This window comes from Schistocerca americana, chromosome 3, assembly GCF_021461395.2.
Source record: "Schistocerca americana isolate TAMUIC-IGC-003095 chromosome 3, iqSchAmer2.1, whole genome shotgun sequence".
Lineage (NCBI taxonomy): Eukaryota > Metazoa > Arthropoda > Insecta > Orthoptera > Acrididae > Schistocerca > Schistocerca americana.
The window spans coordinates 325,436,711-325,458,512 of record NC_060121.1 but is presented as its reverse complement, the minus strand read 5'-3'; the positions used below and the strand labels follow the sequence as shown (position 1 = coordinate 325,458,512).

At 43.6% G+C, this 21,802-nt stretch overlaps 1 protein-coding gene across 1 annotated transcript in view; it reads left to right on the top strand.

The window, feature by feature from the left end:
• LOC124606056 (transient receptor potential cation channel subfamily V member 5) overlaps positions 1-21,802 on the top strand; it is a 339,427-nt gene that overhangs the window by 186,214 nt on the left and 131,411 nt on the right. The window contains exons 2-3 of the mRNA XM_047138016.1: positions 12,416-12,534; positions 20,145-20,323. Of these exons, the coding sequence (XP_046993972.1) occupies positions 12,444-12,534; positions 20,145-20,323 (270 nt within the window). The 5' untranslated portion in view covers positions 12,416-12,443. The remainder of the gene's footprint in view (positions 1-12,415; positions 12,535-20,144; positions 20,324-21,802) is intronic.

Here is a 21,802-nt window from a genome sequence, read left to right as displayed (position 1 = left end):
CAACCTCCCCACTGATAGCAAAGAAGCTAAAAAAAGAAAAATATTTCTATTCCTTTCTTGGGCAATGTATCATATAGGATAAAACGTCTTCTAATGAAAAAATATAACTGTGACGTCTCCTTCTCTAAAGATAACAGTTTAAAGAGAAATCTTGTACATTCAATAGAGATCGCTGGCGATTGGTTTTCCAATTCAAGGCTTTACAAACTAACCTGTAACAACTGTCCTTCATATTATATTGGTCAAACAGGCAGAGCTGTGAAAACAAGATATAAAGAACACCTATTAGGTAAAAAAGGAGCGAATATACACAATTCTACTTTTGCTGAACACCTCCTGATAGCCAGTCATACGCCAAAACATTTCGAAGACACTGTTATCCTACACAGAGAAGAGAAAGGGCGTAGATTAGATCTGTGGCAAGAGTTACAAACTTTCAAACATCTTGAGCTCAAGGACGGTAATATACTGAACGACCAGTTGAACCTTGCTTGTAGACAATTTTTCGAAGGCTTTAAACCTGTACTGTTTACGGTATAACATTAAAGCTGGTAACCTTAGCGGTTTATTTCCTCAGGAAGCTATGATGCACCTTCAGTGCTTTAAGCTCACTACCGCTTATGTAATGGTGGTTTTGTCACAATGTATGTTTGCTTCTACATCGGCCCTTATGTGTTTCTTCCTGACTATAAAATTTTGTTTTTTCTGTGAATGTGTATTAACAGGATCGTGTACCAGTGTTCGTAATTCGTTCTTGACAAGAGCCATTATTGTCAATTTTGAAGTTCTGACATGTATACCGTTTGTGGGCTTCACTAATATAGTAATGTAGTTTTTTATATTTTTGCTGTATACGTCACTGGGCGTAAGTTTCTCGGCGTAAGCGCCACCTGCCATTTTGATGTATAACTACATTATTTGTTCCAATGCTCCCATACTGTTATAACGGGAGTGTTAATTTCCTTCCTTTTTTTATTGTTACTCTACATAAGGACGTTATTAATACTGATAACTCATACGTTGCCTTTGTACGCCGATTGGCACGTTTCTCGGCACGAGCGCCACCTGCCCTGTTTCCAGAGTAACTACGCTCGCCGATTACACTCAGTCGGTTGTGAGCTCTGTAAGATCCATCAGCTATTTATATTAACGTGACAAACCCTAATTCTAGGGCTATATTTTATTTTTGACACATGGATCTATGCCGACAATTGTAAAAGCGACGATGGTACATTAGTCCTTACTATTGTAAAATTGTAAGTATCAGTCATCGTTATCGTACTTCTGTAATGCAACAGTTCTCTAATTTGTCTTAAAATTTATTCTTGACTTATAAGCTTCATACTTTTCTAATGTAAGCTATGATGTTGGTTGTCCTTAGGTTACCTTCTGAAGAACACAAATTTACATTTGTCGAAACCTAGGTAAAGAATTTCTTTATCCATTGCAACTGGTCGTCTGTTTATAATTTTATTATTTATTGTTATTATTATTATTACAATATATCGATGTTTTACGTGGAGGAGGGAGGAGAGTAATGTTTAACGTCCCGTCGACAACGAGGTCATTAGAGACGGAGCGTAAGCTCGGGTGAGGGAAGGATGGAGAAGGAAATCGGACGTGCCCTTTCAAAGGAACCATCCCGGCATTTGCCTGAAGCGATTTAGGGAAATCACGTAAAACCTAAATCAGGATGGCCGGAGACGGGATTGAACCATCGTCTTCCCGAATGCGAGTCCAGTGTGCTAACCACTGCGCCACCTCGCTCGGTATGTTTTACGTAATAGAACACAACAATGCGAGTCGCGAATGTAAACTACGTAAAACTCTTGGAAACAGTAACACTAGATGATGAGAAAATTACTCGGCAACTCCTTCCACATTATCTCGCACGTCTCAGCCAGCGCCCCATCTCTGATGATCTAGATGTCGACGACATGTCAAATCGGTCTTCCTTCCTTCTCAGTCCTTAACCACCTAGAGTAATGGATGTAGACAGGTTTTTTTATTCATAAGACTCCACCTCAAATTTATTTTCTAGAGGAAGTGATTTTCCCTTATCAAGTGTTTTTTTTATTTTAAAACAAACATTCTATTTGAGGAAAATAGTTAATATCGCTCCGCTGGGCATTATCAAGCATTCTGATTGCAAAAGTAATAACAAAAGTTACGGGCAGCTTCAAACAAACAAGAAATAACAAAACACATGTCCCAGTTGTCGAAAACGCACAAAAAGTGTGTTACATGTGCGATATTGTATTTGTCTGGATTTTGGGACGCCCTTAAACAGGGTGACCCAAAAGTCTGTTAGCATTTGTAAATTCAATACTTCACGCAGTAATTTAGGTAGAAAGGTAAAAATTAACACGCATGCTTGACATGACTGTGGGATTTTATTGAAACCAAAAAATGTGCACAAAGTGGACAACAAATGATGCTTCACATGATACTAAATTAACAAATAGCGTAACAGTTGATTTTCAGCAAAGACAAATGCTCAGCACGTTGTCCATTATTCATCAACAATATCTCTAGTCGACGGACTATATTGTGAACACCACTGTACAGAATATCAGTATGTATGGTAAGAAACTACCGTCTGATGTTATCTTTTACCATCCCTAATGAGGTCGGACGATCGCCGTAGACTTGCGATTACAGGTAATCCCAGAACCAAACGGTGTGCGCAAGAGACCTTCCATTCGTGTATCAATATGGAACGGAGTGCCATCCTACATGAAAGCTGTACCTTCCAGCAGATGTTTATCAGCCACGCTAAAGATGTTCTGACTCCCTAATTGCAGCTCCTTGTACACACACTTGTCATGCGGCGTCACTGACATGTTGCTGTCCAACGCCATGTTTTGGCCAGTTTTTGCACTCCGTTTGGTTTTAATAAAAATCCTTGTCATTTGAGGCACGTGTGTGAATTTTTACCTCTCCACCTACATTATTCCGTGAATCAGTACACTTTCAAATGTTAACGGAGTTTTGGGTCACCTTGTGTATTGATCTTTTCCACATTGCTATATGAACCATAACACACTGAAAAATCGAAGCACATAACATATTATTTTTGTGATGTATAACTGGGTCAAATATTTTTTTAATTCTTGTTAGTTCGAAGAGTCCCATAATTTTTGTAATTGTTTTTATCCACCAATTTTCTTGTTAATGTGAAACTGGGCGAAATTAGCCAAGTGTCAATTTAAAAAATGTTCAACTACAAAAGGCCTGACAAAGAAAAACCACTTTATGTTTTTACCCCCACACTTCACTCAAGAGCCAAATTAACTATTCTTTGATACTTCAAAGTGTGTCCTATCAACCTATCGCTTCTTTTAGTCAAGCTGTACCTCAAATTTATGTTCTCCCCAGTTCGATTCAGTACCTCTTGATTAATTACCCGATCAACTCATACAGTTTCCAACATTCTTTTGTAGCATTACATTTCAAAAGTTTCTATGCTCTTCTTGTCTGAACTACTCATCTTCCACGTTTCACACTCTGCATAAATTCATTCAGAAACAGATTTCCTAACATTTATACTTAAAGTAACGAACAAGGCATTATTCCAGACAGATTCCCCTGGAAAGGAGTTCCAAACTCTTACATTTAAAAATGGTTCAAATGGCTCTGAGCACCATGGGACTTAACTTCTGAGGTCATCAGTCCCCTAGAACTTAGAACTTCTTAAACCTAACTAACCTAAGGACATCACTCACATCCATGCCCGAGGCAGGATTCGAACCTGCGACCGTAGCGGTCGCGCGGTTCCACACTGTAGCGCCTAGAACCGCTCGGCCACTCCGGCCGGCTTTACATTTACATTTGAGGTTAATAAATTCTTTTTTTAGTAACGCATTTCTTCCTATTACCAGACTGCATTTTATATCCTCCCTACTTTCGGCATAATCAGTTAGTTTGCTGCTCAGATAGCAAAACTCATCTACTACTTTTAGTGTCGCTACTTTGCATCGCCTGTTTTTATTCGACTGCATGTCATTATCAGTGTTTTACTTTTGTTGATATTCATCTTATAACCAATTTTCAAGACACTGCATATTCCGTTCAATTGTTCTTCCACGTTCTTTGTCATCTCTTGTCGCTGGGAAAACCATGATGTTTTTATATCTTTTTCCTGAACGTTAACTTCCTTTCAAGATTTCTCCTTGTTTTCCTTTCCTGAATGTTCAGCCAATTGTTGGAATAATATTGCGGATGAGCAACAACCCTATCTCGGTCCCTTCTTAACTGCTGTTTCCTTTTCATGTTCTCCAACTCTTATAACCGCTGTCTAGTTTCTGTACAACTTGTAGATAACCTTTTATCCCCTATATTTTAACACTGCTACCTTCAGAATGTCAAAGTGAGTATTGAAGTCAACACTGTCAAAACCTTTCGTAGTCTTCTTCTTGCTTTCTATCTTCTAAGGGAATCCGTAGGGACAATAGTGCCTCACGTACTCCTACATTTCTCCGGAACCCGAACTAGTCTTCAACAAGATCGTCTTTTAGCAGTCTTTAAATTATTTTGTAAACAATTGGTGTCGGTATTTTGCAGCCATGGCTTATTAAACTAGCGATTCTGTAATGTTCACGTCTGTCAGCACGAACCTTCACTGGAATCGGAATTATTGCTTCTTTCTTTATTATGAGATATTTAACAGTTCGTATTTGTTTCTTATCAGGTGGAATGGTATGTTTCCCAAACGATCTCTAGAAGTGTGGGACAATGTCGTCTACTCCAGGTGCTTATTTCGACTTAGGCTTTCAGTGCTCTGTCAGATTCTTCACTCAAGTCTTTACCAGCTTCCTGTTCCTGTCCCATAATACTATCTTCAAGTTTGTTTCCTTCGTATAGTCCCTCTTACATTCCTGTGAAAAGAACTTATTCGTGTGAGGCCAATGACACCATTTTTCATATTCCACAAGGGATTTGGGCAGCAGAATCATACAAACTACCCCCTCACGTATGCTTTAATTTGATGCTGATCAGTTCATCCACTGTAAACAAATCATATAATGTAACCGTTATCACAAATTACCGTTGATTTAAGTAAACATTAGAACATCATATAAACGGAACTTACGGGCTTCTATAGAGAGAACGATGAGCCAAAATAAGAGATTCTTTTCGTCAAGTTAGTGGAAGACATGTTAAGTGGTCACGTTCACATGGAAGGGATCCAGCTCTTTATGTAAGAACGTTCGCTAAGATCCTACAGGTGAATATTTCTGCAACTCAGCATTGCGTTTGGCTCCACATACAGTCTTACGAGCGGTTCCGCATTCTAATGAGATGTATTCAGCTCAACAGTCATACAATGTACTTTAAGATACTGTGAAAGCAAGCCGGCCGTGGTGGCCGTGCGGTTCTAGGTGCTCCAGTCCGGAACCGCGCTGCTGCTACGGTCGCAGGTTCGAATCCTGCCTCGGGCATGGGTGGGTGTGATGTCCTTAGGTTAGTTAGGTTTAAGTAGTTCTAAGTTCTGGGGGACTGATGACCACAGCAGTTGAGTCCCATAGTGCTCAGAGCCATTTTTTTTTGTGAAAGCCATAAGTAATGGAGCGGATGAGGATGGACAGTCGGCTGCTGTTGATATTTCATTACACTATTTCTCTCACATACTAAAGACATCGGGCCACAAATATAAACCACACGCTCAAGAACTCCTACGCTGGAAAATTTCGAGACAAGCAGGTGCCACACAGTTAGTTAGACAACGACCCTTTAAAATTTATAGCACACAACACTTTGATTATCTTCTATTGCACCTGCCGGTTTCGGTTTACACAATCATCATGGTATAAAATATTAATCACATGTCGTAGCATATCATAACAATATGGCAAACCACATCAGTACTGTCTCATCTGAACTGCTAAGCATCTATAGAACCGAACAGGTATCTTTACACACGAAGTGATGTGTCCAATATGAAATAATATAACTGAAAACAGCAGTTACAATAAGGCAGTTAAACAGTTGCATGTCATGCATTTTAAAAAGTACGAAACAGCTGTTGGCAGCCGTATTCAAAATATGTTAAGCAATGGTCATTTACTACACTCATGCTCATAAATTAGGGATAATTGCAGAATGTGGTGTCACACAATGTGGTACTACACAAAACTGGCGCTAATAGCGTAGGCACATAGGTAACGCACATGACACAGATCTGTAAGTCCACGGTATTGGTGATAAGTTGAGAAAACTGTCCCGAAACACATGTGCTACAAACCGCCACTGTTTCCTGCGTATGTATCCCGACATCAATATGAGATATGATCACTATGCACACGTACACAGGCCGCACAACGGGTTGGCATACTCTGGATGAGGTGGTCGAGCAGCTGCTGCGGTATCGCCTCCCATTCTTGCACCAGTGCCTGTCGGAGCTCCTGAAGTGTCGTAGGGGTTTGAAGATGAGCAGCGATACGTCGACCGAGAGCATCCCAGACGTGCTCGATGGGGTTTAGGTCTGAAGAACAGGCAGGCCACTCCATTCGTCTGATATCTTCTGTTTCAACGTACTCCTCCACGATGGCAGCTCGGTGGGGCAGTGCGTTATCGTCCATCAGGAGGAAGGTGGGACCCACTACACCCCTGAAAAGGCGGACACACTGGTGCAAAATGACGTCCCGATACACCTGACCTGTCACAGTTCCTCTGTGAAAGACATGCAGGTGTGTACGTGCACCAATCCCACCCCACACCATCAAACCACGACCTCCATACAGGTCCCTTTCAAGGACATTAAGGGGTTAGATCTGGTTCCTGGTTCACGTCAGATGAAAATCCGGCGAGAATCACTGTTCAGACTATATCTGGACTCGTCTGTGAACATAACCTGGGACCACGGTTCCAATGACCGTGTACTGTGTTCTTGACACCAGGCTTTAGGGGCTCTCCTGTGACCAGGGGTCGGTGGAATGCACCTTGCAGGTCTCCGGGCGAATAAACGATGTCTGTTCAGTCGTCTGTAGACTGTGTCTCTGCAGACAACTGATCCAGTGGCTGCGGTAAGGTTCCGAGCAAGGCTACCTCCAGTACTCCGTGGCCATCTGCGGGCGCTGGTGGAGAGATATCGGTCTTCTTGTGGTGTTGTACACTGTGGACGTCCCGTACTGTAGCGCCTGGACATGTTTCCCGTCTGCTGGAATCGCTGTCATAATCTTGAGATCACACTCTGTAGCACACGGAGGGCCCGTGCTACAACCTGCTGTGTTTGACCAGCCTCCAGTCGCCCTAGTATTCTACCTCTCATAACGTCATCAATATGTGTTCATTGAGCCATTTTCAACACACAGTCACCATTAGTGCGTCTGAAAACTTCTGCACACTTACTCGCTGCACCGTACTCTGACATGCACCAACACACCTCTGCATATGTGGACTGCTGCCAGCGCCACCGTGCGACGACCGCAGATCAGATGCACCGCATGGTCATACCCAGAAGTGATTTAAATTCGCAAACTGCCCACCAGAGCGTTGCTCCACCATGTATCAGCATTATCCTTAATTTATGAGCATGAGTGTACATGAAAATGGAGATGTGGCTTACTCCGTCATGTGGATCGATAATTTTTCTGCGTCCTTAAGGATCACTTCGGCAAATATATGAAAGCGAAATTAATAAACCATACTGCCCGACTCACTGAGGTAGCAAAAGTCATGGGACAGCAATATACAGATGGCGGTACTATCGAGTACACAAGGTACAAAGAGCAATGCATTAGCGGAGCGGTCATTTGTACTCAGGTGATTCATGTTAAACGTAACAGACATGATTACGGCCACAAGATGGGAATTGACAGGCTTTGAACGCGGACTGATAGTTGAAGCTAGACGCATGGGACAGTCCATTTCCGAGGTCGCTAGGAAATTCAATATCCCGAGATGACCGAGAGTAGCGGCGTTTGCGTAGAGTTGTCAGTGGTAACAGACAAGCAACACTGCTTGAAGTAATCGCAGAAATCAGCGAGGGACGTCCGACGAACGTATTCGTTAGTACAACGAAATCTGGCGCTAATGGGCTGTGGCACCAGACTACCGACGCAAGTGCCTTTGCTAACAGCATGACATCGCCTGCAGCGCGTCTCCTGGGCTCGAGACCACATCGGTTTGACCCTTGGACGACTGGAAAACCGTGGCCTGGTCAGATGAGTCCCGGTTTCAGCTGGTAAGACCTGGTGGTAGGATTCGTGTGTGGAGCAGATCCCACAAAGCCATCGACCCAGGTTGTCAACAAGACACTGTGCAAGCCTTTGGTGGCGCCGTAATGGTGGCTCCATAATCGTGTGGGCTCTGTTCACAATCAATGGACTATGTCGTCTTGTCCACATGAACCGATCATTGACTGGAATGGATTATGTTCGGCTTCTTGGAGACCATTTGCAGTCATTCATGGACTTCATGTTCCCAAACAACGATGGATTTTTTTTAGTGAATGACAATGCACCATGTCACCGGACCACAATTGTTCGCGACTGATTTAGGGAAGATTCTGGAAATTCGAGTGAATGATATGGCCACCCAGATCGCCCGACGTGGGACATAATCGAGAGATCAGTTCGTGCACAAAATCCTGTCCTGGAAATACTTTCGCTATTATGGATGGCTGTGGAAGCAGCATGGCTCAATATTTCTACAGGGGACTTCCAGAGACTTGTTGAGTCCATGTCTCGTCGAGATGCTGCAGTACACCAGGCGTAGGGGGGGGGGGGGGGGGGGTCCGACGCGACGTTAGGAGGTATCCCATGGATTTTGTTACCTCAGTGTATAAATTATTGTTATACTGCTATTAGTAATATCATTTAGGGTAATTTGGATTTGACTGATGGCTGAAAAATATATAGAATGAAACAGACTTGCCATCAACGAAAGACTGATGCTCAGAAAAACAAAGTTAGTATCTTATATGCAATGAAAAATATCACCAGTAATTGCTTTGCACTGGATGAGATGAGGTTGTTGCAGCTTAAACCGTTTTGGATGTATCCTGTTTGCGAGCGAGCGTGAGCTATAAAGACAATTGTTTCAAAAGTATATGTAACAAACTACGTTTTATATAGTTTCCGCACATTGATGAGCCAAACACTGTGACCACTGATCATTGCAGGGTTGAGTGCCACCTGATGGCGTGGCTGGTAAGTGCCACGGTACAGGAAGCAGAGCAGATATGAATGAATAATGGTAATTCTAGCAATAACAGGGGCCGTAAATGGGGAACGCCAGTTACGTAAGCGTCTTTGACAAACGGCAGATTGTTAAGGCCCAGGACCTGAGAAGGAGCACCTCAGAAACTCCCATGAGCATCTATGAAAGTTGCTGAAGGACGGTGAAAACACGAGTGATGACAAGGTGCTATATGTCCGTGCTACATCACAGAATGTGGAGGTCTGACACTTGTCCACTCTCTAAAGCAGGATAGGTGGCGATAGATTGTGTGAATCATGATACCCCCTTAGACCAACTCAAGTTTTCTGGAATTCATTGCTTTACACAGAGCTGGTTTGAATCATACTTAACAAAAAGAATGCAAAACATTGTGCTGAATAATTCAGACAGTATCGGAGAAGAAGGAAATTTTAGTGATTGAGGAAAAAAGAAATCACAAAGGGAGTCCCATGAGGTTCAATTTTCGGTCCACTGCTGTTGCTTATATATGTGAATGACCTTCCACTTAACACTCAACAAGCAAAATTGGTACTTTTTGCAGATACTAGTGTTATAAGTCATCCTGTTAGAGAGAAAGCAATATAAGAGTTGGTAAACGATATTTTCCAAAGAGTTATTAAATGGTTCTATTGAAAGGTCCCCTTTGAAAAATTATACATGACTGTGCTTAAACTGACACACAATATGTTTTAGCGCAACGCAATCTGACTTTCAATAATTCCTACAAGAGAATGGCCCTGACTAAATTAACCTATACGTTTCACACATCACTTACCTCACAAAAATCTTCGTTACTCAAACTACTGCAATACAGCGAGCGCCACTACTGCCAGCTAAATAAAAGATTCAAACTACTGAAGGCACTAACTACTGATAGGCATAGTTAGCAAATGAAAGATTTTGATAGAGAACAAACAATGTATTTACCTTAATAGTGTTCAAAAGTCATAATATATATATCAGTTCATGACATCCATTCTTACAAATGGACTGTTTCTGATAGACTCACGTCCAGATCATCCGCTCTCAAAACACTGCCATTTCTCTCCCCACATCCACCACTGCTGGCGGCTCACCTCCAACTGCGCAATGCTACGCGCAGTTAACAGCCAACTGCCCAACACTACAATAGCCAACAACAATGCAAACCAGCCACAGACTGCACGCAGCACAGCCAGTGATTTTCATACAGAGCGCTACGTAGCGGTGGCGTTACAAATATAAGAACCTAAACAGCCTACTTGCACTATGAAAACGGAATCCTAAACATACCAACAGTCATTTCTGTACAACAAATGGAGCCATATCAACAACAGATGAAGCACATGAGCAGGAGTCAGTAAATAGGGTAGAATGATCGAAATTTTAGGGCGCACATATTGATGAGAACTTGAACTGGAAGAAATATAGAGCGTGCCAGAGATAAGTCCCTGCAGTCGCACTATCCTCTGTGTCCTCGATGGCTCAGTCGGATAGAGCGTCTGCCGTGTAAGCAGGAGATCTCAGCCGGGGCACACATTTTCAACTGTCCTTGTTGATATTTATCAGCGTCTGTATGCAGCTAATGATCTGGATTTCATTGTAATGTCATTCTTCGAGAGCTGCGGATATGTCTGAAAGAACAGACACCATCTTCATATTCATACATATTACTAAGGTTCTCAAACAATTAAATTCAGCTACTTTTACTTTTGTAATGCTAATCTTGGTGACAAACTATCAACCTCCTGACCTATTCTGCATATTTCCATTCGATAATGTTGTTTAGAATATTTTTTCTGGGGTAACCCATCGCTTAGAAAGAAAGTATCGATTGAACAAAAGCGAGCAAAAGAATAATATGTGGTGTCATCCATGGACGTCATGCAGGTACGTCTTCAAAGAGCTAGGCATTTTAACTGCGGCGTCACAAGACATATTTTCGCTAGTGAAATTCGTCGTATATAATGCATCACAAATTGAGAAGAACAGTGATGTACATACCTATGGCACTAGAGGGAAAAATAACCTTTATTATACACTGTTAAAGCTGTCGTTGGCTTAGAAGAGAGTTCAATATGCAGCAACATAAATTTTTGATCGCTTGCTCAGTAACATAAAATGTCTGTCAGGTAGCAAAGCAAACCATAAATCTAATTTTAAATCATTTCTCCAAAACAGCTCCTTCTATTTCATTGACGAATTTCTACCTTTCTACCTAAGAAATGGTAGCCAGAAAAAAAATGTAGTTACATGAATAGGATTAAAAACAATATGATGCTCATTTATGTTACCCATCATTACGAGAAAATAATCGCACAAATGGTCTATGGTACTTGTAACTAACCAACTAAACTAACTTGATGTCTTCCCAAACAGCGACGATATCTTGCAGCAGGATAGCGATCCATGTCGGAAGGCCATTGTGTTACGGTGGACTGAGATGCATGATAGCGAACTGGCGCTGATGTCTTAGCCACTATATTCGTCTGATATGAATCTCATGTAATATATCTAGGACGCTGCCGTGTACCACCTTTGCGTCCTCAAACCAATGACCCGTACTTTATGGGAATTGCGTGACCAGACCGTAGCCTTCTAGTGCCACATACCTACCAAGGACTTGTCGAACGCATGCCACACAGAATCGCTACTGCATTACGTTCCAACACGCTATTTGGCAGCTGGTCATATTGTTTTGGTCCGCCTCTGAGAGTGGTCAGCACGGCTGGCTGGCGTTTCTGGGACTCTGGTTCGATTCCCGATACTGCCAGGGATTTTTCCTTTGTGGGAGGATTGGAATGGGATGCACTTGGATTGTGATTCCAATTCAGAAGTCAATTGACCAAGTAGTAGTGCCACTAACCCGACGATTGGCGAGAGAGCGGTGTGCTCACCACACGCCAGATTTTCGTAACGACTTGACATTATGTTTCCAGCGCTGAATTACAGTATTTCATACATTAATTGGGATACTGTCTAGAAATATGAGTCACCCGACACATTTGCTTAACACCAGATTAAAATTTCGACACAGTACTACAGTAGCTTTGTTTCTAATATAAGAATCATACATGGAGGCATTACCCCAGTTCAAATGTCAATTTCATGTATCTGAGAACAGGAAGTTGTGTGATTGAGACGGGTAGTTCCAATAAATAGTAGTCATATAGCAGCGTGAATGGTATATTTAGGTTAACGACTAATTTCTGGAAACTGGACACTCTTCAAAACAATGATTGTCTTTTCACAGGACCAATACGGAGTGAATCCACATCGCCATGGGAAATACGGAGAGCGGTGTGACCAGCGGGGAGAAGGCTCAGGCCGGCACCTCCACGCAGAAGCTCTACAAGCTGGTCGACCTCAAAGGTGAGGCACGCAGAAGCTATACAAACTGGTAGACTACATTCAAAAGTGACTCATGCAGTAAGTGTACACACTGGTCGAGGTCAAAGGAAAAATACAGAGGCTACCGAAGCTTCTCAGCCTCATCCGCCGGATAAACATATATTACAAGTTATCAGGCATAACGTGTGTGGTAGGGTATCAATACAGGAAACAGATTGATGTGAACATTTCTGTACCTTGTGTTATGGATAGCGCCCTCTTGTTGTTTGCCCTTAGAGTCTATAGTCACGCAGTATGTGTATGTACCCCATGCTGATGACACCTAACGCTGACATAAAGCGTGTTCCCATGGTAGTGATACAAATTTTGACGGATAATGGAGAAGGGCAAATGTATCAATCTGAGATAGGGAACCTGGTCGGGAAACTACTGAGATGACTTTAAGTGGCCCAACACACTGAGGGGGAGGGTTTCCCAGACTTTTTGTCACTGCATACCACTTGACTTTTTTAAAAAATTAGATGTACCGCTATACATTGTACACTTTGAAACGAACCCTGATGTTGAGGAGCGTGAAGGGTGCGGAAGATTGGGCGACGACTGCCGTCGTGATCGGCATGCCAGAATTGACGATGATGAGGATAAATTGAATCTTACAAGCAACCCGTTGAGTCGATGTCTCAATCTTTAGTAAGGTTCATTTGAAAGCGTGCTGATAACAGTTATGACACGAAAAACATGAGCTGATAATGACTCACCATGTGCATGAGGAGGGGGACAGAAAATGATTGCCAGTGGGGTGCTGATATGAACCTATTATGGGATGTATGTATTATACTTCACCAAATGGACATCCTTGACATTCAAGAAATGTTCAAAACAAACCATTAACTTGCACCATGAACACGGAATGGATAATGTCGCGCTACAGTGATCATAAAAGTTCTCACCATCGGGATCGAAGGCGAATTTCTTGGGAGTTACTCGTACAAACCGTGCAGAACGTCCACCTAGGTATCGACTCTTACAGAATTCGTACAGAATCACATTGGTGTAATGAGAGCTGATAGAATATATGGCACGCAACCGAATGCTAAACAGTCTGTCGTAGAGCTGATCGGGAAGCAGGCTATCCTTTAAGGTGTAGCTGCAGATAGTGCGATAGATAGATGTTATACAGGCACGAAAAAACAAATATTCAGAGGCTGAACTTGTTCGGTGGTTCCAGATGACATGAATTGCAAAATCACTTACTTTTCGAGCCGGTCGAGGTGGCCGAGCGGTTCTAGGCGCTACAGTCTGGAACCGCGTGACCGCTAAGGTCGCAGGTTCGAATCCTGCCTCGGGCGTGGATGTGCGTGATGTCCTTAGGTTAGTTAGGTTCTAGGGGACTGATGATCTCAGACGTTAAGTCCCATAGTGCTCAGAGCGATTTGAACCATTTTTCTTTTACTTTTCGGGAGGGATAGTTTGCTCTAAAGGAGTAAAATTTTTATACGCAGACCGAGAATCAAGCAAAATGAAGTTATTTTGACCAGTTATTGGGCAAAACCAATGCTATAACATAGTTGTAGTTCTCTTACGGTACTTTCCAACTCGACGTAAACATTCCCCATTTCCCTTGCCAGATTAGGCACACGAGAAAGAATCGTAGAAATCAGAGCATCTTAAACTTCTCGCAGCACAATAAATAAATTCCCAGCCAAGTTACCACCCAGATTAACAGTCGTCATGAATGTGTACGAATGCGTTAAGGCGCTGATGTTACTTGATGTTGATACAACTCTCATGGTACCTCTAATTTCCAGGGTTCCTTTCATACGCATTTCCTCTTCAAATCCTGATGGTCAGAACTGAAAACAAATTCCTTACTAAACGATGGAATAAGTTTGTTTATCTCATCCACAAATTTTAGGGGCGATTCCGCTGTTTGCTATGCATCGTCAAGTTGACGCTTTGTTTGAAATTTCATTGTCTTACGCCTTCCAATTCAGCAGCTCTATTTGAAGTTATGCAGTCATCCACTGCATGTCGCACGCCGTTAGATGTGCATGACGGAGTATGTTACCACCATGCATATCTTGTAAATTGCATTGAGCATCCTTGAAACGCGCAAACACCAATTTTTGTAACAAGTGTGTCTTGTCCTCCATTGAATGCACGTAGTTTTTCTTACGCATTACACGGTCCTATTGCTGCGTATTTATTGTAAATTTGTTCATATTTTTTTCTACTATCCTGCGGATAATCTTTAATTTATGTAATTATGTTTAGTAACTGCTCCTTGGACAAAGATTGTCCTTTATTACGTTCCACTGGAGACAGGATTTGTGGCTCCTGTCCGACAAGGATTATGAACTACATGTCTCGACACCTTTCAGGACCACTTTCACTTCTTAAGCACGTATCGTCATCATTGTACTCCTGTATTGTCCGCACAGTCGAGCGTATACGACACCACACATTCCACTGCCTCATCTTACAAAGTACTAATATTTCATCTGTCACATCTTTCTCACTCTGTAAAATTCCTTGGGTTCCTTTCTGACGAAATGTCAACTTCGGCAACTGTTGTAAATATAGCACAATGTTTGCTTTGTTTATAATTCTCATTGCTCCGCTTTGCATCAACACCACTATCACTGTAACAGTGTTGTGAATTACTCGTCGACTAAGCAGTTCAGCTACGCTCTGTAGCCTGAAGCTGTGCTCACAACTGGATACCTCCAACCCCCTCCTTTAGCAGCCAATGTTGTGGTTGTGTGGTAGACAATGTGTGGGGCGTCCAACGCCGTAAACCGACCTCAGAGGTTCAATGTCAGCCACAAGTCAACTTTTTCCATCGTCCATAGCATGAATCACGAAACATTGCAAGATTTGTGATCGTTAGGTTCCATTTCATCTGACGACTGTCTCCAGTGCAAGACTGAATGCAAATGATGCCACAGAACGTCTTTGACGACGTAATTAAGAAGCCTGTCAAGTGATAGGACAAGTGCCTAGGGGCTGATGGAGGTTATGTTGAGAAACGGTGTTACTTCCAAAGTTGTTTTCCCAAGAAAAAGATTTGGTTTTTAAAAAACACCTTTCCTTTTTGATTTGCCGTCGTATGTAGCTGCTAGCATTGTAGGCTAGGTAAGCCCGATCAGGAAGTAAGCATACACTCCAAGAGGTGGAAAAAATGAACTTCATGAATGAACTACAGATGCTTTGATCTTTGCGCAGTACGCGGTTCCAACAGGATGACCCCATTTGAATTACATCATTTTTCTCGAGAATACCCGTGTCTCAATTTCCCCAAAATGTGACGAGGAAGAGGAAGTCCTTTAGTTCGTTCAGCTCGTGTGGATTAGATCTGACATCATCTTGAGGGACGAGGGGAGGCATTGAAAATTCTTGTGTGTGAGGCCCTTGACGAAGCTGAAGGGAATTTTCGCTGCCAGTGACATTGTTTGAACAACACTGGGACTTTTAGAACAGGTAAGCTCGTCGTGGATGATGTGATGGGCGGAGCCATGGCTGATGTTCAAAGCGGATGCTGCCTCATCGACAGTTATTAGCCTATTCGCCAGAACCATCTCTCGAGCTTGCTGAATGTTGTCATAGGTAGTGTAGGTTGATGGCCGTTCCGCTCCCTCTTCGTGCGTTATACTTGTTCGACCACTTTTAAACTTCTCGATCAACAAAACCACAGTTTTACGTGATAGTGCACTTCTCCCATATTGTGATGATAGTCTGCGATGAATGTCTGCCCCTTTGACAATCTCCGACCAGAGGAATCGAATCACCGCCGGCCGCGGTGGTCTAGCGGTTCTAGGCGCTACAGTGTGGAACCGCGCGACCGCTACGGTCGCAGGTTCGAATGCTGCCTCGGGCGTGGATGTGTGTGATGTCCTTAGGTTAGTTAGGTTTAAGTAGTTCTAAGTTCTAGGGGACTGATGACCACAGCAGTTAAGTCCCATAGTGCTCAGAGCCATTTTTTTCGAATCACCGCCCGTTTTTCCTCTTTGGTGCACACTTCTAATGGAGCTGCCATGTATAACGGTCAGTAAGGAAGAACAATGGCGGAAATAAGATCAAACTGTCACAGCATTACCACAACAGTATAAAAATGACCTGTGCGAGGACAGACGACAAAGTGAGCAATGTGACAAACGTTATGGCAAAAGTTTAGATAATGTTTGACGAGCCCTCGTATTAACAAAACTGTTGCATCCTTGAGCCTCGATGTACGCCCACCATACTCTGTGATACAAAGTCATATCATCAACAAAATCAAATTGAACATCAATTGCACGACCATGAATATAAATAGATAGCTAATCGTCTTTTGATAATTTACACATACGTCTAGTACGAACAGACATTGGATTATCAATGTAAAAATTGGCAGCATTTCGCTCCTGGTTACAGCACACGATTGATTAAGCATAAATATCCTGTAGGCGATGACGTATCGAGGTGGGAAATTCTCCAAACTCGTCGCCAGGCAACGGAGATCAGAATCAATTCGCACAATAGCTACAATAAGCCATGCTTGTCCAACAATTTCCTGAAGTGCATAGTCGACTCTGCCACCACAGAACGCAGCAGGCCCATGAAGAGTATCGATGATTTTAGCGATGTCCATAAGTAGTCTCGACATCGAGAATAGTTTTTTGTGTTGTAGGATGCCAACGATACACACTACGCACACAACGACAAGGGATTGTCGACATGCTAATCACATGTCCCAAGATTATAAATTTATACTCTGTTCAAGTGTTCAAATGTGTGTGAAATCTTATGGGACTTAACTGCTAAGGTCATCAGTCCCTAAGCTTACACACTACTTAACCTAAATTATCCTCAGGACAAACCCACACACGCATGCCCGAGGGAGGACTCGAACCTCCGCCAGCACCAGCGGCACGGTCCATGACTGCAGCGCCTGAGACCGCTCGGCTGATTTGTACTCGCACTGCCTTGTAGGCAGCAGTCGGAACAGGTGGAGGGGCTAATACTTGAATACTGTTTGTGTTTTACTTGTAATAGCAAGAAAAACTTTTCTGAAAAAGAGAAATATAAATAGACACTTTTTGTTGAAATTGTTTGTTTGGATTGTAGCCCCACACAGAAAGGAAACGTACTGATGTACTGACAAAAAGAGAATGTACTGACAACAAGAGAATATACTGACAATGAGAGAATATAAACTTTTTGAAATGGCGCTCCAGAAGAATGTGAGGTATAGATGGGTAGGCAAAGTTCTGAAGCGAGACAGGGAGAAAAACATTTATGGTACAACTTTACAACAAAGAAGGGATCCCTTGATAGGACGCTTCTGGACGCTTCAAGGAAACTTCTGTGTGGTAATGGAGAGAAGTGCATGTGTGTGTGTGTGGGGGGGGGGGGGGGGGAGGGGTGAAACTGAAGAAGGAGACGCAGGTTTGACTACAGTGTAAGTAGGTTTACGTGGATGTAGGTTCTAGTAGTTGTATGGAAATGAGGACACACAGATTAGTGTTGTGCCATGAGTTGCGGCACTTTCAAATTCCGGCTAATTTGCTGGACGTTTGGAATGATATATGGCGATGCAGTGGCCTAGGGTGTACAGTTAGATTGTTGCGACCTACGGACAGCGCCGCTTCGGGTCGAGCTGGAGTCCACATGGGGAGTGAAGGGGGTCTCGGGCTGACCAGCAACGAGCAGCACGTGGCTTGGATTGAGCACCAGACTAGTCGGTTGGGGGAGTCGGGCCTTGGACGGCGATCGACGGCGTGCTGTGTAGTTAATGGCGGTGGTGGCAAGGGGTGGCCACCCAGAACAGGGGCTGTTCCTGCTTCCGTGCACCCTTTAAGCAGGGCAGACGACACAGTCTGGTGTCTGCACTCAGAGCAGCTGGAAGATGGCAGTCAGTGCAATGGAGAGCCAGCAAGGAAGTAAGTGAGCAGGGAAAGCAGTTGCGGCGGTTGTGTGCACGTATGGAGCTAAAAGTTGAGTAACCATCAGTGGTGCAGCTTGGTGGAGAGGCCGGGGCTCAAGTTACGGGCTAGCAGCAAACGCGCACACATCGGGTCCTGACCCGAGCGGGCAGACGGTGCTGGCGTCGTGGTTCAAGTGAAGGCTGGTCTTGCTGTAAGCAAATCAATTCTAACGATTTTGTGGGACACTGCAAGGCAGTATACTGAGATAGAGGTTCCAGTGGTGTTCGGCAGGCGCTTGGTCTGTAGTTCTGTTTAATGTTGTCCCAACAAGTGTACCATTCAGTGTCGTTGTGTGTGTGATTGGCTTTGGGGCAGTGCCACTGCAAGTTCAAGTTGTCTTGAAATATGCTCCTGTCCTGTAGTGTTCTATGTTGAAGTAGCCACTTAGGAGTATGTTACAATATTGCTAAGCTTGTGTTAAGTGGTTTGATTTCTTATATTTAGTCTTTAGCGTTTCTGCAGCTATTGAATGTGAAGTGAGAAACTAAGATCTGTCCTGTCAGGACGGTGTGTGGGTTCTGAGGCAGAAATCAAAAGAACGAAAGAACACAGTCACTGAGAGAAATATTGTATCACACTCAACTTTGGTACAAATGCTTCTTCGGTGAAATCCTATAAAAGTCCTTGGCTAAGCCGGAGCAAGTTAAGCACTTTACCAGTTCACAGCATGTCTTGAGGCCAGATCTGATATACTACTTTCGTAGAGAAAACTGCGACTGTCTCTCCTCGACTGCTGCTAAGTGGCGCTATTCGACAGATGGGCGAGAACTCGTCAAGAACTGATCTAGAGCTGCAGCGAGGCTGTCTCTTGTCCACGAGATCCGTGGTGGCAGTGGCGCCTCCGCTCAGGGGGGGTGGTGGCACTTGTGCGCCCAACCTCTGCACACGGAACGATTGCCCCTGTGTGTTATCGACTGACTACGATACCACACAAACCTTTCTTGTCCCCATATTCCAGCAACGTGTGACCTTTCCGCACTACATGTAATTATTGTTGTATTTAATACTTTAGCTTAGAGATAGTATGCCTGAGCAGAAATCAAAAGAACGAAAGAACACAGTCACTGAGAGAAATATTGTATCACACTCAACTTTCTTATTATTGTTGTTCCTTACAGTGTTTTATTAATTAGTTATAGGTTGCTAATTGACTGTGTGTGCTCATTTTATTTTGAGGCAACTTTCATTTTGTTTATAAAGTTCTTGCCAAGAGGGCATATAGTGTAAGACACCCTGTCTCCATAGAAAAGCATTTTTTATGCGTATGAAGTTTTCCCGGCGTCTTTCCAATTTGAACAGTTCTCGAGTATCCAACCAGGTAGCGTCGTAATTTCTGCCGAAATATTGTGGAGAAATTACGACGCTACCCGGTCGGATGCCCGAGAACTGTTGAAAAAAGCATTTTTTGTTTCTGATCTTGCTGAGTGATGTTTGTGGATTCTGAGGGCAAGTAGTTTTCTGTGTTATTGCTTCTGAGGACCTGTGATGACATGTATGAATATTTACGCCCCCCAAAACCACCAGCCACTTACACTCCTTTCCCACGCTACAGTTTGGAGAGCTCCATCAAAACAATGGTATCCCAGCCTTAGGCTTCCTTATCGAGGTAAATGACGCTTGGGATTGGAGTTGCTGGACCAGTTGGTACACACATCTGTTCTGCAGGTGGCGGCCTGCTCGTGGACATGATGAAGCGCGCCATCCAGACGAAGCAGTACGCGGAGCTGGACCACGCCATAAAGACCAAGGTGGAGCCTTTCCTATACAACAAGGGCAAGGGGAAACTCTTTCCCATTTCGCACGTCGTCCTGCTGCGTAACAAGGAACGCCCACGTCACAAACTGGTGCGTACAACGCGTCTGGATCACTAACTGTGCCAATGAGTCTCTTGCTACTCTCCGTAATATTACCGAGTATGTTAAAGATCACCGACAGCAGTTACTAAGAGTATGAGTACACTCCTGCTTTTGCATTGAATCACCCACTACAATAAAGTATATACCTATTTCAAGCCGTCCGGGGTGGCCGAGCGATTATAGGCGCTACAGTCTGGAACCGCGCGACCGCTACGGTCGCAGGTTCGAGTCCTGCCTCGGGCATGGATGTGTGTGATGTGCTTAGGTTAGTTAGGTTTAAGTAGTTCTAAGTTCTAGGGGACTGATGACCTCAGAACTTGAGTCCCATAGTGCTCAGAGCCATTTGAACCATTTGAACCTATTTCAAAACACTGTTTTGTACTGTCTTCCCATATTGGTTTAATTTCTGGAATGTTCTAGTTCTATTTTCCAAAGTAAAATGGAGAGTTTAATTGTTTCCAAATCATTTTCTACTTTATCACCTGTATATACCTTCTTGTTCTGAGCAGAATTTTATAATGCCATTGACAGTGAAACATGAGAACTAATTAGTCAGTACACTCCTAAAAATCAGAATTGTGTAAGGAGCAGTCAGTAAGTAAAGCAGCACTTCGTTTTTCTGCAATCAGATTAGTTTCATTCAGGATTCCAATTCACCACATTATTCCGCACTCTTTTGGCTACAAAACCAGATTTTTCTGCATAATGTAAGGGCCTTACGCCAACTTGGTGGGAGGGCCTGTATGGCCACACGAAACCACTCTACTGGACGACGTTGGAACCAGCTACTTGCTGCATCAGTAACCTCACCATCGCCCACACACAGCTTCCCGCTGAATGTGTCCTTCATTGGAACAAACAGATAGAAGTCGGAAAGTGCGAGATCCGATCTGTAGGGTGGATGAGGAAGAACAGTCCATTGAAGTTTTGCGAGCTTCTCTCGTGTGCGCAGACTTGTGTGGGACCTTGCGTTGTCACGGAGAGAGAGACGTTCGTTAGAATTTTTGTTGGGACGAATACGCTGAAGTCGTTTCTTCAGTTTCCTAAGGATAGCATAATACACTTCTAAGTTGATCCTTGCACCATGAGGGAGGACTACAAACAGAATAACCCCTTCATGGGCCCAGAAGGCCACTGAAATGACTTTACCGACTGTTGCGGGGTCGGGGTGTCGAACCCGGAACCCCAGATAGCAGAGCTGAGGCCAGGACCCACCGTGCTGTATTTTGTCAGGAGGCCGTGCAATTTCAAGAGCGTCAAGGGGCAGTGCAAAGTGATACAGCGGCATTCGGTAACATTCGTTTATTCCGATAATTTACACAGTACTGTAGTGTTGGCGTGCCGTCCGTGCGCTGTTCCGCGAGTCCAGCCAGCTCAGCAGACTGCTGGTATGCTGACGCCACTGCTGCCGTCATCAAGGTCGCCCTGCTGGAAGCCGGCTGCCGCTCTCCCGGTCGCTGAACGCCG